Here is a 17,390-nt window from a genome sequence, read left to right on the forward strand (position 1 = left end):
CCGGGAGGGGCCGGAGGACAGTCCTGCACCTTTAATGGAGCAAAGCACCGACGGGACACACCGGGAATCCAGCCATCGCGGCTGCTGCGGCCCCGCCGCGGGGCAGGGACCACCGAAACAGGGGTACAACAGCAAACACAACCCCCAGAACCCCAGTCCAGTCCGTCCTCATGCCTCACATCGCCAGGAGGTGCTCCAGCTCATTGAGTGTTGCTGTGTGTTCCTCGATTTCTGCTTGGAAGGAGGAATGGTTCTCCAGGGACTGCTGGCTCTCCTCCTCTGCTGATTTCCACATGTCCATCCCTGCCTGTGGAGTCAGTGCACACCCTGTGTTACCAACACCAGAGGAAGGAACAGCAAAACCACATCCTAAAGGAGCTCCAGCCAAAGATCTGAGCCCTTCCCCCTAAACTAGGCTTAGTGTGGCATTCTTTTCCTCGGTTGCTGGAGGAAAATGTCAATTTACCTGCAACCAAAATTTAGCAAGTTTCATGTAAGAGCTAATCAATGAAGTAGCTGTTAAGTCTCTTCCCAAGGACTGTAGAGATGTAATTCAATGACTATTTTGGTCTGTGTATAGAAAAGTATTGAAGCCACTTGTGCTTGCACCCTTCTCAGTTCCTGAGAGACTACCCAAGGTCACTGCTCTGCAACAGCTTCCAAGTTATATCAGGTCCTCTGAATTCCAGAGTAACAACCACACTGGCAGCTTCCTCTATTTAGAAGAGGAGTAGCATTTATATCAAAAAATGAATACTACAGGTTTTCATCTAGTTCATGTGGAGAAAAGAGGAGCAAAATAACCTCGCTGAGCACCTACTGCTCGTTGCCTGGTTGAGTCAGTGACAGTCTCACCTGATGCACCTCCTTCTCTTCTGCCAAGGTTTGGTTAAACAGCCTCAGCTCTTCTATGAGCTTCTCAGTTAACAGCTGAAGAGGAAAATAATTTTTAATATAATGCAAACAAATGTGAGTCCCAGTAGATGTTTCAGCATCAGGAGGGAAGGGCAGAGACACACAGACCCCTCAAAGCCCATTTCAGACCTTTCTTACCATTGTCTGTTTCTGGCATTCCTGGGTCTCCTTTTCCTGCTCCAAAATGTTGCTGCCTGTAACTAATTTAGGAGACGCATTAGAGAACCTCTAATACACAGATTTTGTGTTTGTAAGAACAAACAGCCTTTCAAAGTAACTTTCTACAGCAAGAACAACTAAGTTAGTTTATCCAGGACAAGGCCTACTGCAGGAAGCAGCTTTTTTCTCTTAAGCCACAAAAGGCACGGAGTTCCATCAGCATTCCTTTAACAAGGAACACAGCCCAAATATCTAATGCAACAGGAGAATGAAGAAAACATTCTGAAGAATGAGTACCAGGATGTGAGTGAAGCACAGAGTCCTTACCAGGATCAATGTTCCTGCTCTCTAAAATCACCATGCAAGTCTCCTGAAACTTCTTGAGCTTCTCAACTTCTTGGCCCAGGCTGTCATTCTTCTCCTTTAACTCCTTGACAGTGCTCTGCCATGAACACAGGTTGTGAGGGAAGCAAGTTTCCAAGGAGATGTCCTTGTCCTTGGTCAGCAGTACTGACATGGACAGTTTAACAAGTGCTGCTCTGGCCCTTTTGTCTCCACCACCACAGCAGATCAGGTGCTGCACACCCTTGCTCCTGCTTCCTGACAGGATTAAACACATCTACCACATCCCCACGTCACACCAATTACTAGCAAAATTTGATCCTAAGAGAAATTCCTCTTAGGCAGTCCTGGATCTTCTCTTCTGCTCCCTCATTTATATAAATAATTCGTCCATTGAGGAGCATGTAAACATTCAGAAGAAAAGGGGATCATATTTTTTTTAAGCCATGGCATTATTCCCTACACAATCCAGGTATCACCAGGCAATTGGACAAGCTGATCAACCTCCCAAGCTGAATGCAATTCTCCAAGAAATCAATAAGCACGTGCATAAGGATGATCCAGCTGACAGTGTCAAAAGCTTCTGGGACACTTCATGGGAGGTCTCAGAGGCTCTTAAGGAAATCAAGCTGTGAGATATGAGGAAGGATCATCTCACAGATTGAGAACTAGGAAATAAAGTGAGATTTTACAGCCAGGGGTTGCCGGGGGGGCCTCCTGTGAGTGACAGAAATGGTGCTAAATGTGTCCTAAAGTGAACTGTAATGGCGAAACTTCCAATTTCAAATCTAAACTTGATTCCAGAAAGTCAAATCTGCTTGAAACAGAATCCCCTGGACAGTCCCAGCTCTCTCAGCCTTTCCTCCAGTCACTTAATCATCTCTGTGGCCCTTTGCTGGACCCTCTCCATTGCATCCATGTCTCTTTTGTACTAGGAGCCCAGAACCAGACAAAATATTCCCAGTTTGGCCTCCCCAGTGCCGAGCAGATGGGGAAAAAAACTTGCAGAGGAATACAAAGACACAAAAAGATTAGGCAACTAAGTGATTATTTACAGTTCCTCTGGCTGTAGTGAGGAAGCACCTGGCAATATCAAGGCTGTTCTAATAAAATTCCATACAAGTGTCTAGCTGTGAACTTGAAATATTCTCCCACAGTGAGTCTGAACTGGAATTAGAGCTCTAGTAACATATCACAGGGAGCTAGATGCATTTTCCACTGCAAGGCACCTCTGCTGATTCCTAGCTTCTGGCAGATACCACGGGTGCCAGAGGAGAAAGCCCAGCCCACCCAAACTCAACTGACTTGTGATGGAGGCAGGAAAATGAGCAAGACAATCCTTAACATGACCCTGTAGGGATATAAGAATTATTCAATGATTTATTCATCTTTCCCGCTTTCCTTACCTGTGCTCCTGTTAGTCTGGAATGTAGCTGTTTATTGGCTGTTTCCAACAGCTGATTCTTGCTTTTCAGCTCTGCTTCTACTTTGTATCTGTTGAGAGCACTGCAGAGTCAAAAAGCAAAGATTTAGGGGCAAAAAAGGACCAGTTTTGCACACCTTCTTTTGCTTACACAAACGTGCCCTTTTCAGCAGTATTTGCTTTTGCTCCTGACCAACAGATTTGACCAGCAAACTTGGCAGAAAAGCTGCACGTGGGTGAGAGCTCGTTGTAACCCTCCATGGGTTACACCCCACGGCATGAGGGCAGCTCACAGAGAGGGGAGGAAACGCACCCTCTTGTCGCTGTCTTCCTGGAAAACTGCTCCCCTTTCTTGGCAGATTTCGGCAACCTTAAAAGACGGATAAAATACAGTTAGCAGATCAAGTCTGTTAGTCTGACAAAGTCTGCAAAAATAAGCCATCTCTGGGACATCTGCCAAAGAAATCCATCGAGATTTTGCTTTTATTTACCCTTGGTTCCCAGCCTTGAAGACACCATCCGCTGGAAGGTTTGAGACAAAGTTAAAGTTGGGATCCTTGCTGAACTCTGTCTCTGATGCTTTGGTGGTGCAGTGACCTTTCTTTGAAGGAAAGGTCACTTGTGTTTCTGCAAGAAAATCACACCAGTGAAAACACTCCAGTCTGGAAAAGACCTCCTTAGGGTCTCTCAAACCTTCAGTTTGAGGAAAATCAAAGTTATATTTGGCTCAAATAGAGACTTTAAGGTAGAAACAACTAAGAGCAGCCTTCAAACTTTACCCAGGATTAAGTGTTCAGAACAAGCCACAGATAGGTCAGTATAGACAGCGTTAAAACATAATTACCAGGCTTGAATGAATGAGAGAAAGGGTGAAAGTGATAATATAGATGTGATAATACAAGTCTCATACATCATTCAACATGCCACAGGGTTGCAAGCAATGCAGTTCAACGCTGGAAGCAAAACAAACACAGCCCACTCAAAACTCTGTTCAGAGATCTTCATACTCCAGTTCATTATGAGCAGATAGCTACTAAAATAGCATTACAGAGAACTAGCTTTCTACGTGGTTTACTTCTCTTAAATTGCAGCTGCTTGAGTGTATAAGCTTGGTTCACACAGTTGGTTTGTTTTCTCCCCGAATTTCAGTATATTCCCAATAACACATCCACGAGCACATTTACACGCAGTTTCCATCGATACAGCCCAGCTCCCTTGACTTTAACGCTAAGCCCGGGTGTCTCACGTTCCTGAAGTCCCTAAATAGCATTAAAAGATTTATAAAAGCAAGAGACTGGAGGGAGCATCTTTCACATGCACGGGCCGCCGCCTTCAGCGGGCGGGGAACACACACGGCGGGAAAGCCAAAAAGCGTTAACCTATGTGCTAAAGACGGGCAGAACAGCGGTGAAAAAAGCTTATCGCTAGATTTTGGAGCAGCCATCACGGGGCAGGCAGAGCCGCAGCTCCACGGAGGTCTGGCGTGCCGCCCACCGCCCCGTCCCCCGGCCTAACCCCTACCCCCCCTCCGGGCCGTGCCCGCCGGTGCCCCCGCGGTGCCCGGCACGTACCTGCGGGCGGCGCGGGGCGGTGTGTGCCGCCGTACACGGGGATGCGGGAGGGCTCCCCGTCCATAGCGGCCGCTCCCCCTCAGCCGCCGCCGCCGCCGCCCTCGGAACCGCGCGCGCCGCGACCGTTGGGCGGCCCCGCGCATGCGCGGGGGAGGGGGAGCGGGAGGGCGCGTGGCCGTTGGGGCGCGCGGCGCGGGGCGCCGCTGAGGGGGCGCGAGGCGGGAGCGGCGCGCGCCCCCGCCCTCCGTTTCGCGCCCTTTTTTACGTCGCGCGCCCCCGCCCTCAGCGAAGGGTTCTTTGGCCCCCTGCGAGGCTCCTTCCCTGCGGGGAACAGCCCGAGCGCTAATTCTTCCCTTCGTTCGCTGCCTCCTGCTGCCTCGCCCTCTACTTTGGGCACTCGAGGCCGGGAGAATCCCGAGCTGTGCGGGGGTTCGAGTGGACTGCGTGGACGCGAAGGCATCAGGGCACTGAGGGCGCCGGTGCTGACTCTTCCGTGTGAGGTACTGAAATCGCCCTGCAATGCTGTGAGGTGAAAGGAGGCATCTGTAGAAAATGTTTCTCGACTTAAGAGACATTTGCGGTGCTTTCCAAGGTGGTTTTTATAATGCGTGGGAAATCCCTCCGGACAGCAATGGGAAGCATGGTGCCCTCTCCCTCAGGGAAGGCGCCGCAGCCACGGCGGGTCCCCCAGCCCCGTGCGAGGCTCTTTCCCTCAGGGAAAGCTGGAGCACAGTTCCGTCCTTCCTTCCTCTCCTGCCTCCTGCTACCTCACCCTCTGGTTTGGGCACTCGAGCATCGAGGGCTTTGTGGCCGTCGAGGGGATGTGGACACGCCAGAGCCGCGAGGGCGCTGGTGCTGCCACCTGGAAATAAGCTTGGGTGTGAGGTACTAAAATTGCCCTCCAGTGCTGTAAGGTGAAAGAATGCATTTGTATCAAATGTTTCCCGACTTAAAAGACATACTTGCAGTGTTCTCCAACATGGTTTTCATAACGGGTGGGAAATCCCTCCAGAGAGCAGCGGGAACAGCTCCGTGAGGAGGGGGCTGCAGTCTGAGGGCAGTTCTGGCTGCCCGAACACCCTCCTGAACACAACCCCCCGACAATTTCACTATAAAAACGTGAAACTGAAATATAAACAAAATACAAAACCAAAACTGGCATGTTTACTATCAGCTTTAAAAGATCATAGCCCTAATGGCTATCAGGCAATCACTGCCTGTCTCCTACAGAGCAGGGGCAACTTGTGGGTGTCAGAAGGAGTAAGTATTTTTAAGGTGTATACTTTCCTTTGGAAAATATATTAGGCACTTAAAAGGTGAAGAAAATAACCCCAGTGTTCTTGGTGAAAATGAAGCATCACACAGATTTAGGAAAGTTTGTCATAAACATTTATTTTATGTCAACCTGTTTAGAGAATGTTTTACTCTTCAACAGACAGAGGTTAGGAAGTGTTTGTTTTCCTGTTTGTTTTCTGGTAGAGGGAAAAAAAAAGTAAAATTCAAGATTCACTAGATATGTGAATTTTAAAAAGTTGCGTGTTTGTGGGGAATGCCTTGAGTGGGAACAGGCTGTGAGGAGGACATAGAAAGCACCCGAATCACAGAGGGGACGAGCACTCTTTTCTCAAGGGGGAAATTCGCACTGAAAATCTTTGGCAGTACTAGAATTCCTTCAGATAAAACGAATTGAAGTTGTTACTGGAAATAGATTTGGGCTGGATTCTGCAGCCCCTCCATGATCAGGAGGAGGCTGTGTCAACTCAGAAGCCTCGAGGGGATTTTTTGTAATATTTGAGTTATTTTGATGAGGTCTGTGAACCTGGGCTTTGCATAAAGTAGAAAATGAAAGACTTTCTTTTCTTTAATTAACCGTACACTTTACAATATCTAGATTGCCAGTAGTTTAGTTTTGGATTATTTTTTTTTTTTAACATGAGCTCTCTTTCTCTGTCCTTAAATACCTTGAGCTTCACCTCATTATTTCTCTCCTCTGTGACTTTGACAAGAAACCAAAATCTATTCACCTTGTAGGAAATGGCAAACCAGGTTTACTCGATAAGTCCTGCAGAACAGCTGTAACATGGCACCAGACACTGGAGGGTCAGAGGCTTGTACTCCGTGAGAATTGCTCTGTCATCCTCTCACTAGCATCAGATCTGCTGGTTCTGTGGAAACACAGGTGTTTGCGCAGCTGAAATACTAAGAAATAGTCTCAGCTCTGGGAGAGGTGGGAGGAAAAAACTGATATTTACAGTTCCAAGGAGATTTGGACTTGCCCGTTCCCCAGCAGCAGCTTTGCTCTCTGCCAGGTTTCAGCTGTTGTAGCCAGAGCTTTGTGCGCTGGATCGTTTGATCCAAACATCGGGCATGTCTGGTTGGCTGTTGGGTAACACGACCGGCCCCTCGCTCCCCAGTCCAAACCGATTTTTCCACGAGGAGCTGTTCTGCTGTGACGCTGCTGGAGAGACATCAAAGACAGTCTCCCTCAGGTCCAGCCGCAGGGTATCTCTCTTGCCGTTCAGGTAACCTCTCTCCGCGTTACCGTAGGAGTCAGACAGCTCCAAGGCATCGGGACAGGAGCTGGCTGACTCAGCAAGCTTTAGGCCCTGCTCGAAATCACTGATGGACGTCTCGCTGGAGATGTTGAGCATGTCAAAGGAGCTGCCGAGGGAACAAAGGCATCTGTGAATTTTGTAGATGTCAGCAGCAGGGAGGGGGCTGCGCTCTGAGGTATAGTCTGGCTGCTGCTGGGCAGTGTCGCTGGAACATTGGGATTTATTGAGCTGCCCGTCTTCTTCCGTGCCAGCCGGCTGGGTGTGGTCCAGCCCAGACCCGTCCCACGCTTTCAGACCGTACTTTTGACAGCGACAATCTCGGCAGAGTCTCTCCCTGTGAATTTCTGCTTCCGAGGTGCTGTGCTTGTAAGGAGAGGAAGTTTGCAGGGCGGGACACTGGCACAGGCCGACCTGCTGGTCTCCGAGGGTCTCCTGCAGGCTCTGTCTCTCTCTGTCCAGGGAGGGGTGCGTTCCCCCTCGGGGGCATCTGTTGTCTTCAACTTGTGTGTCTTCAGAGAGCACAGAAGGCCGGTTAGACAGCTTGCTCGTGGAAGTGCTGTTGTCAAAACTGTCGCTGAGTTTCCTGGACAAGGGCTGGAGCTCGTATTGCTCATTTGCAGTGTTGGCCTCCTGGACCTTCCGCAGCCGGTTTTGCTTCTCGCTGCCCCCGCAGGCAAAGTTTCCGTTCAGCCCGGAGTCATCGGTGTAGTCTTTCATGGTGTGGGCACAAGGCCAGAGGATCTGCCCACAGTTCTTCTCCGGGCCGAAGAAGCAGCAGAGCGACTGGAAGAAGAAGCTGGCGAACCCACAGCTGATACAATTGATCATCATGACGAATATCCCCAGCTTCCTGTACGCCAGGACCGTGGCAGGCAACATGATGACCCCTGCAGAGAAGAGAGCGGAAGCTGCCATGGCCGTGGCACAGCTCATCTGCTTCAGGGAAAAGGCCACTCGGCTCAGGCGGTCGGAATGGGGGCACAGGTGGTAGGAGATGCAGTAGTTGACGGTGAAGTCAACAGAGAGACCTACTGCAGCCGAAATGAAGAGAGACTCCACTGCATTGAGCTGCCACTCCAAGAGGACCAAAAGGCCAATGGTGACCAGGACGGTGCCCGCGATGGCAGTGACAGAGAAAACACTAAGGAGGACGTTCCAGGTAGTGAGCAGCAGCACCACGAAGGAAACCGCTATGGAGAGCCCCATGACCACCATGGTTTCTGTGCTGAGGCTGTCCTGCAGGTTGTACAGCTCTAGTTTACTGGTAAACCATCCGTTCTGAAGCCCCACAGGGGCAGTTTTCATTTCCTCTGTTACCCAGAGGCTGATTTCCTCGTAAAATTGTTTGGATTTGCTGTAGTTGAAGCTATAGTGGTAAACAGTTTGAAACTGCAGCACTAAGGCAGTGAGATTTCCCTCCTCATCAAACCTGAGGCCCATGTCATACGTTTCTGCCCCTTCCCTGCCCTCTTCCAGGAGCATCATTTTGATGCAGTGCACGAAGACTTCGCTTCTGTAAGGGAAAGAGAAGTGGTTACAGCAAAGGTTGAAGCTGTGGTCTCGCTGGGAGCACTGGCGGCTGTCCATCCACCTGAGGAACTCCTCCATGAAGCACACAGTGGACTTTTGCTCTGTGTCAGGGTAATAGAATGTTTTGTTCTTCACTTTTTGGCAGAATTCGAGGAGCCACTTCTGGGCATCGGGGGTTTGGATTGTGAAGGTGGTGTCTTTCACTAGAGTGCCGTTGCTTTTTGGGTTGAAATGGTCCCCGTTGTCCACAGGCAGAATGCCCCAGACTATGGTGACGGGCATACGCTGCCCTTCTCCGTGCTCCAGCCTCTCAAACATGAACTGGTGGCAGTACTCGGAGTCGTACCTCTCAAAGGGGTGGCTCAGCCTGAACACCTGGACAGATGATGTCTCCAGGGTAGGGAGCTTGAGTTTGGGGTTGGAGCAGGAAATGTAGGCACCTCCAATGGCTAAGGCAGCAAACCAGCAGATCCAGATGTACCGAAACTTGATGACGCCGCAAGGCAGGAGCTTTTCAAAGAGCAGCTTGGAGGTTTCAGACAGCGTGTTCTGGAGCCCCCTGAGGATGTAATGGAGGGAGAGAGCGACTCTCTTGTGGCCACTGTTGTTCCAGTAGGCTTCTGGCTTGTAAACGCAGGCGGTTGCGACGTAGCGCTCGTAGAGCACGGCCGAGGAGGGCAGCCAGGTCAGCATGAACAGCAGGTTCACCAGCACCGAGGTGCCCATGTAGACGGCGAAGCAGCGGATGGCTGTGATGTTGCTGATGTAGCTGGCGTAGAAGGCGGCGCCCGTCGTGAAGCACGAGGCCAGCATGAGATACGCAAAGTGGTGCATGGTTTGGCTCACCCACTGAGCGAGCCCGGCCGAAGGGTTCTGGCTCTTGCTGAGGTTCCACAGGTCGAAGAAGACAAAGGTGTGGTTGGCACAAATGCTGCTGAGAACGATGACTGCTGTCAGGTTCACAAAAGGGAAGTAGGTGAATCTGAAGGCCACCTTGTACAAGAAGTAGGAGATCATCAAAGAACTGACAACAGCAAGCAGGACCATCAAGGTAATAAAGACTGAGCGTAAATAAAAAGAAATGCTTAGAAAAATAGCTAATATTGCAAGTACTGGATACTTAGTATCCAGTAAAAGGTAGTGATGGAACAGTTTCTGTTTAAGGCCCAGGTCCATTCCAGTGATAGAGGTGTAGTTATCAAACAGATCCCAGGTTTCAAGGTTGTCTAAGTAGATCCCCATCATCGATGCACCTTTTCTTGTAGGCAGGAAGAGCAGGCTGTATTTGAGAGAGGGCACTTGGTACTCCATCGTCTGGGGACTGAGAAAGTCCCTGTCGACCAGGAAGTGAAGCAGTTGGTAGATGGCATTGAAGCGGGTACATTTTTCTGGGACTTGGGCACACTGGGAGTGTTTCTGTCTGACGGCCGCAGGGCCTATGCAGGACGGGGTGAGGACACCTCTGTGGTAGTCTGGAGCACAGGCACGGAGCAGGGCCAGGGTGTGGGAGATGTCTCCCTGGGTTATCTCCAGGCATGAGGACCTGTTGTACAGGACAGCGATGTAGTTCCCCAGGGACCAGCTCGGGCAGCATTCGTTGGCTTCTGTGCGCTGGCAGAGGTCTCGAAAATGCACGTGGGAGCGGATCTGGAAAACAGACCAGGGGCATCAGGGCAGACTCCAGTGTGTTCCTTGTTCCCTGCAGTAATCCTCCCTACTCCTTCTTCTGTCCTATCCTCCTCTTTCCCCTTTTCCCCTTTCTCCTTTCCCCTTTCCTTTTCCCCCCAGGTGTACCAGCCATCCCTTGCCATCCTCCTGAAGACAAATCCCAAACACCATTTGCCTTTTCCAAAAATTAAACCCTGTCCATTATTTATGTTTTATAACCACAGATTTTAAAATTTGGCTCCTATGGCAAATGCAACTAATCCCATTAGAACTCCCGCTTTTAAAACTTGCTGCCAGTGTCCAAGCTGATAGTTCCATTTCCATAATTAGGTTCTGCTGCCCAAAATCCTCAGCAGCTTCTGAGGAACACCTTTGGCTTCCAGACCAGCTCTTGTTCAGTGTCCGTTTATTCTTGTTTAATTTGCAACTGGCAGGTGGGATCATCCCTGTATTGCCAAGGAGATGAAATGCTTTGGAATCCTCCAGGTGAAACCTGTTGTGTAGCTCACGTTCTTTCTGTCTGGCATCCTCTCAGCTAGACATCAAAAATTGTGGCAGTCAGAAAAGAGACAGCCTGTACATGTGTTCTTGCTGCCATCACTGACCTTGTCTTGTTCCATTTGACACATGGACTGAATAGCTTGCAAGTTCCATAAGCTCCCAGCAGTTGTGGACATAAATACCAGCTGGGAATAGCTCTTTTCTGAAATAAAGAAGAAAAAAAATATTAAAGAAAATGATTAGCTAATGAAAATTAATCAGCCAGGCTGTTTGGAGTAGACTCTCTGTTCATGGAAAAAGCAAAGTATCTGTGTGTATCTCAGTGTCCACAGGACTGCTCTGGAGGGCTCCCTGCAGGGACACAGGTCACAAGACAGCAGTGAGTGGTAGCATCTGTCTCGTGTGACCTCAGCTCTGCTCCTTGCCCATCTGCCATTTACATTTTTCAAGAGGAAAAGAAGGAACAGAGAGGGAGTGGGAGCAGAGAGGGAGGGGAGCATGCGCTGTGTTTTCAGAGGATTCACTTTTGATGTGGTAAAAACATTAGTCCTTTAACATGTGCTTTTAAGGGATATTTCTAGAGGGAAAACCAGAAGTATGGCAAAGGGTTAAGAAGGAGAAACAATTCTTCTCCAGAATTTCTGAACAAGCCTTTTCTGACCACTCAGTTCTGAAGTGCTGGGAGGGCGCTATCAGAGCTCTCCCATGTGGAATTGTGCACACTGCTTGCTTAGAGCCATTTCAGGGTATTCCCCGTGTCCCACACTCTGACAATTCCGTCACTTGGGTTCTGGGTGTGCAGCACTTACAGCCCTGTCGACATTCCCCTCACCTGGGGGACCACAGAAGAATCCATCTGCTCCGTAGCTTGTTTCCACCATTCTCCGTGTCCTCGCTGCTTGTTCTCCCTGAGCAGCCTTCTGGCCTCTGCCCATGCCAAGGTCATCATAGCTAGCAAAGAGCAGATTATTGTTAATAATTATTGCTACTAACTGGAGATCATCTGGCCGTGAGTCACGTTCACTGACGAGGGCCTGGTGCCACACACAGCAATAAGGAATCCAAATCCTTTGCAGGCATACAGACTTCAAACTCTGCAGGGTCCTGGTCACTTTTAAGTGCAGGATATATATTATACTTCACATAGATATCTTGGAATATTGAATGTGTACCTTTACAGTCAACATCTCCCTCAACCCCCCTCAAACCAAACCCAAATACCTTTTCTTCTTGGCATAGGGAAAAAGGGAGAAGGTCTTCTTGTAGCCCGTGTGGCTCTCAACATTCCTCCACACAACGAGCTTCCTGCCAATGTCAGTGTCTCGTGGCTCAAATCCCTGCTCAAGGAAAAGGGCTTTGTCACTGCTCACACTTCACTCAGCTGTTCTTAGCCCTCCTCTGAGACACAGAAACTGTATTACTGCGTCTTGGAGAGAGACACAAATTCAACTTCCCCTGGAACTACTGCATCCCAGACACGAGAGAAAAAATATGTCTCCTTTCCTTTTCCCTTCCCTGCAACAATGGCTACAATTCTCTCTCCCCAATATCCTGACTCTTCTCCTTTTCAAGTGTAATGGTCCCTTACAGAAATGGCACTAATTTTCCACTTCATGGATGAACTCTAGTGTAATCTTATTTTTTCAGGATTCCTCCATTAACTGGAGGCAGGGATGACTTTAGGGAGTGTGGGATTCTGCATGGAAAACAGGACTCTGTGTGTAGTGCTCAGAACAGGGCAGGCTCTCTGTTTCAAGAGCCTCGTGCACAGGCTGTAGGAAGCAAAGCCAGATCCTCCATCCAATCTCTGCCCAGCCTGGGGGTGACCCCAGCCTTCCAGCTGTGGAAGGGGAGCAAAGGGAGCAGTCCCAGTTTGTGCTGGCAGTGTCTCCACCCCCGAGGGAGGGCACTGGTGGGAGTGCAGAGCACAGCTGAGGCATAGGCTGGTGGCTGCCACTGGCACGGACTGCGCTCTCCCTGCGTGCCAGAGGGGCAGCTGTGCGGTACTGACACATTCTGCTCCTCCCGGAGGGATGATATCCCGGCTTGGCCGTGGATTTTCCTTATGTCCCTGTCGAGGTATCAGCTGCAGGGACTTACCATTAAGGGTTCTGAGAAGTCAGGCAGGTTCCCGACGAGCAGCCCAGCGACGGTGCAGAGCACGGCTGTGACCGAGCACAGCCCCAGCACGGCCAGCGGCCACTCCGCCACCAGCTGGGAGTAACTGCAACCAACAGGAGCACAGAACACGAGCTGTTAGAGACCAGCACCCGACCTGCTGTCCCACCAACGAGGCGTTAGGAACAGGAAGGAAAAAAAATCAGGGTTTCTGCTTCAAGCAGTCATTTCTTGCGAGGCTTGGGGGCTCTAGTACAGCTGTTAATGAACATATTACACCTCTAACTGGATGTCTGCAGGCCGCTCTAATTAACTCGGGTAATTACATTTTGCCTCGCTGCATTTTCCTGCTTTTTCAATCCAAAATAATAAAAACCAGGCTCTTGTGTCCTAGGGCAAAATGAAGCTTTAAATGTTTAACTTCAAAGATTGCATTTAAAAAGAGCTTCTTCCTTTTTCCCCCCCCTGTTGTGCAATGCCAGCTGGTGGCTGCAACAGTTTGGGCTGCAGATTTCCAGCCTGGGGACCCTGAGAAGTCTTTGGGCTATTCTGAAGAGTCCCCTGAAGGCAAATACCCCAAGCAAGTCCATTGTCATTGGTCTACGTTCATATATTTAGACACTGGTCTAAATTCATACATATTCAGTACAATATATATAATTTTAATGACATTTCACCCATTTTTAATGACATTTCTATGCCATCAAGACTCTTCCGGAGAAGCAGCTTCCTCTGGTCAAACTATTTTTTCCAGTTACTTTTATTCTGAAAGAGCTGGGGTAAAATTTTCAATCCGAGCTCTATTTTTATTTTGGTGCAAATTGTCTCCCATAAAGGATGATCTATGGAAGTTACTCTCCCACAGTTTTTTTCACCAGTGCAGGTTTTGCTGCATCAAGATTTTTGTCTTCCTCAAAAATACGTGTTGAGATGTAAGATAGCAGAATGGGTTCCTGCTCTGGTTTGGCAGGTTCTAGGCAGTCCTGTGTTCTGATGTATTTCTGAAATATGAGGAATTCTTTGTCGATAAATAATTGACAAATATCCGGGTTTCAGGTATTGAAATTCACAAATATTTGTGAAGGGAAGTGAAATATTTATGAACATTGTTTGAGGTGGAATGTTCCTGTTTGCCTGCTCTTTTGCTCCTCTTGCCTCTGACTCCACTGCAGCTATTTCACCATTAGAAATCATCACAAGCACTTCAAACACCTTTTCACATGACTTTTGATTTTTTTTTGTATTTTTTTCAATTTACAACTGCCTTATCAAATTTGTTTTCATAGATGAAGTCTTTGCTGTTGAAAATGAACAAAAATTACCCTTTATGCATTAAAGTACCTAATTTCTGAAGGCTGTTTTGGGTGCTTCCATGTCATATTAACAGAAAAAAAGGAGAGAGAAAGAAAAGGAATCAGTTCCAGTGTCTGATGATGGAAGATACTTATCCAAATCTTCCAAACCAAAATCAGCTTTTAAACAGAAGTAGAAAGCAATGAAATTGTTTTAATTTGGAGAAATGTATTTAAAATCCTCTGTCTTTTGAGAAGATGAATTTAGTTCGTGGGTGGGCTCTCCTCCTTATTGCTCATCTGGTAGGACAAACTGGATTAATTGTGTATAAATATACATACATGTATATATATATATACACACACATATACATACACACACATATATATAGGATTATTATATCTATATATCTACAAAGCTACTGTATGGGTTAGAGCCAGGCACCTGCCCAAGAACAGCTACTGAGACAGCGTTGCTGTTCATTAATTCCGGTTAAATTGATCTCAGGAGCAAATGGAGATTTTCCCAAGGAGTGGGAAGCCCCAGGAGCACTGACCTCCCCTCTGGAGCTGGGCCTGGCAGGATGTCACCCCCAGTAACACTCTGCTTTCTGACAGCAGGGTGGGAGAGCACTGATCACACAGGGTAGAAGGGCAGGAAGCTTTTGCTGTTAAACATACCTTTTTGGCATCCTGAAAGCTTTGTCGTGTCTGCAGACAGGAAAAAAAAAAAAGATGTGTTCATTTATTATAGTGCTGCACTGGTCTGAGCAGGTTAACCCTTGCAGGGCTGTAAGCACCAACCTGAGCCAATGCTGACACAGGCCTGGCACTGTGTGAATTAGTTTAATGAATAACAGAGCCTCTGTCTCCCATTTTATCCAAAAGGCTGGGAAGCCACGTAGGCTCCTCATTTTGCCCCTCTAAGAAAACCCCGCAGAGTGTATTGGACATCAGCAGTGCAATCCCATAGAAATCTCCGTGCAGCTCTTATCCATGAAAATCTGTCTGGTTTAAGTGCCTTCCTGCTGAATTCTTAAATTGTTTCTTGACATAAGCAAACCTCTTTATTAAATCTCATGAGTTGGGCTGGCAATGCTTATAGATAGCTTTTAAATCCTGTTCAGCTCGGTGAGGATTTTCCCCAAAGGTGACTCTCATTTGTTTCCCAGGCCTCTCCAAAGACAGTATTTTTCCAGGCTAGAGGAGCAGAAGGCCAGTGGAGCTGCTAAAATTATTTTACCAGGATTTTATTCACACAGGAACATTTGTCACTCCTACTTGTAGGGCTCTGAGGAAAGAAATAAAGAAGCCTTCCCCAGGGGATCTAAGGTTTGTTAATGAATCCCTGAGGACAAGCTTTCCACTGGCATTCTGACAGAAAAGCTACACCTCAGTGGGTCACATATCTGCAGGACCTTTTGTTCTGCTCTCTGTCTCCACTGAAATGTCCCCTTGAAACATTCCCTGGCCTGGAATGGCTTTGGGCTGAACACAGCTTCCAGAGAACTGCTCCCACCTCTCTCCGTAGCTGTGCCGAGCTTCCCACAGCCAGTGCTCCCTTCTCCTCTCACCCTCCTCCCACACTCCTACTTAAGCTGGGAGAAGGTGCTGCTGCACTCCGGCATCTTTGTGGGACAGATGGCCCTGCTCCATCCCAGCAGCCAACTGGTGACCTTGAGGGAACTCCTCCTTCCTGGCCTTGCTATGAGTGGGAGAAATGGAAAAGCAGCGGAGCAGAGTTCCCTGTGGCACAGTCACTCTCAGTGACTCGTGTAATAAGTGTACTGTGTTTCCCTCACCACACTAATGCTCTGTAGATTCAGGAGAGAGAGAGAGGAGCGAAGCAAAATCCCCCCCAGATTATCAAAGCGAGGTCTCTTCCCGGCAGCGCGCTGCCCATCCTGTGCTAATTCCCTCACAATAGCTCCTCAAGCAGATTTGCTTGGATTAAAAACCCCATTCTGGCATTATTATGTTATCACTTTTCTGACTGCTGGTGCTGCACATGCTGCCAGGGATTTGCAATCCAGCTGTGTTTCCTACTTAAATAACCTGTTATGGAGGACGTGGTTGGCAATTTTGTTGATAGCCTGTGAGCGAAAAAGGATCCAGGAAAAGGATCCAGGCTCCAACTGTAGTTGCTCTACACTGCAAACAAGCAAATTAAATCCTCTGTTAATGGCTGGAAAATGAGACTGTAAAGGGCTTTTGTGCCTAAGCCTGCAGTGCTGTATACAGGCAAGGAAGGAATCCTGTGCCATCTTTTGTCAGGATTCAGTGGCTACGGCTGCTGCAGCAAAGGGCTCATGGTCTCTAGTGCCAAGAGTGGACTCCAGGAGGGACACGGGAAGGATGGTGCTGGCTGGGAGGAGCAGAGGGTCCAGCTCAGGCTGTTGTCCCAGCTCTGCTTACAAATGAGGTTTGCCCGATTCTGGCACTGCCAACACCCTTGGTGATTCCCAGCCTGCAAAACCAGCTGATCTTCTCCCTTTTGTATCTCTCACTGCCCAGCTGTAGCCAGCGCCTACCCTCGGCGGCCGCTCCCTTCCAGCACAGGCAGAAGCTTCCGCAGGGGCAGGAAAACAAATGAACTCTGCTCCTATCACTCTGCCAAGATAAAGGATTGGCAACTGGGTGGCTTGGAGTGTGACAGGAGAAAATACAAAGGCCACAGAAGATGGGCATAATCACAGCTGCGTGACCTGGGAGCAGCCAAGTGACCTTGGCTTTAGCCAGCGAGTGCCTTGAGAAGGAAATCCCTGCTGTCCCTGCTGTGGAAATGGCAGCTCTGTGTACACGCACTGCAGAGGCGGAGAGCAGACCGGATCCCTCTGTGCCTTTTGGGGCAGCTGCTGCCCCCAGCTGAAGAGCAAACCCATGTTTGGTGCCTCCTCACTCAGACCCTGCTCACCCCTCCCGCTTCCCATTTCCTAGGCTGGGAGGTCCTTTTGGAGCCTCTCTCCATGTGCCTCTTACCTGACTGTGACAACGTGATGCTGCACCGGCCGCCGCTGCCCGGGGGACCACTGTTTCCAGGGCGTTTCTGAGGCCTCGTGGTGGGAATCTGGCACGGGCTCCCCGCTGGAAAGGTGGGAGCACAGCACGGGCCTCTCGCCGTGCCCAGGGAGCGAGGGCAGGCCGTAGCTGCCCTGGGGTTCCTCCTGGCTGCAGGGCTGGTACAGGTGGTGCTGCTGCAAGTCCTGGGAGCTCGATGGCACCTGGCCGTTGGACTGGGTGGAGACTGGCCCGAGCGTGTGGCTGGAGGAGGGCAGGGTGTCCCCCCCCAGCCTGGGGGATGCGGGGACGGGGCAGT

General features: G+C 49.3%; 2 protein-coding genes across 2 annotated transcripts; both read right to left on the minus strand.

The window, feature by feature from the left end:
* Nucleotide 1: 1 nt before the first annotated feature.
* Nucleotides 2-4,523, minus strand: KNSTRN (kinetochore localized astrin/SPAG5 binding protein). The gene is made up of 8 exons (XM_017838002.1): nucleotides 4,411-4,523; nucleotides 3,331-3,466; nucleotides 3,153-3,209; nucleotides 2,823-2,922; nucleotides 1,402-1,516; nucleotides 1,054-1,115; nucleotides 856-930; nucleotides 2-307 (listed from the first exon to the last, which is right to left on the minus strand). Exons 1-8 carry the CDS (start codon nucleotides 4,472-4,474, stop codon nucleotides 176-178), a joined length of 741 nt encoding a protein of 246 aa, XP_017693491.1. The 5' UTR covers nucleotides 4,475-4,523; the 3' UTR covers nucleotides 2-175.
* Nucleotides 4,524-5,733: 1,210 nt separating this feature from the next.
* DISP2 (dispatched RND transporter family member 2) lies at nucleotides 5,734-17,103 on the minus strand. The gene is made up of 8 exons (XM_017837975.1): nucleotides 17,054-17,103; nucleotides 14,756-14,785; nucleotides 12,765-12,888; nucleotides 11,886-12,001; nucleotides 11,497-11,615; nucleotides 10,769-10,866; nucleotides 6,663-10,142; nucleotides 5,734-6,575 (listed from the first exon to the last, which is right to left on the minus strand). The coding sequence occupies exons 2-7, from the start codon at nucleotides 14,764-14,766 to the stop codon at nucleotides 6,723-6,725; spliced, it is 3,888 nt and encodes a 1,295-aa protein (XP_017693464.1). The 5' UTR covers nucleotides 14,767-14,785; nucleotides 17,054-17,103; the 3' UTR covers nucleotides 5,734-6,575; nucleotides 6,663-6,722.
* Between the last annotated feature and the right edge of the window lie 287 nt (nucleotides 17,104-17,390).

This window comes from Lepidothrix coronata, unplaced genomic scaffold (assembly GCF_001604755.1).
Source record: "Lepidothrix coronata isolate B3197 unplaced genomic scaffold, Lepidothrix_coronata-1.0 Scaffold319, whole genome shotgun sequence".
NCBI classification, from domain to species: Eukaryota; Metazoa; Chordata; class Aves; order Passeriformes; family Pipridae; genus Lepidothrix; species Lepidothrix coronata.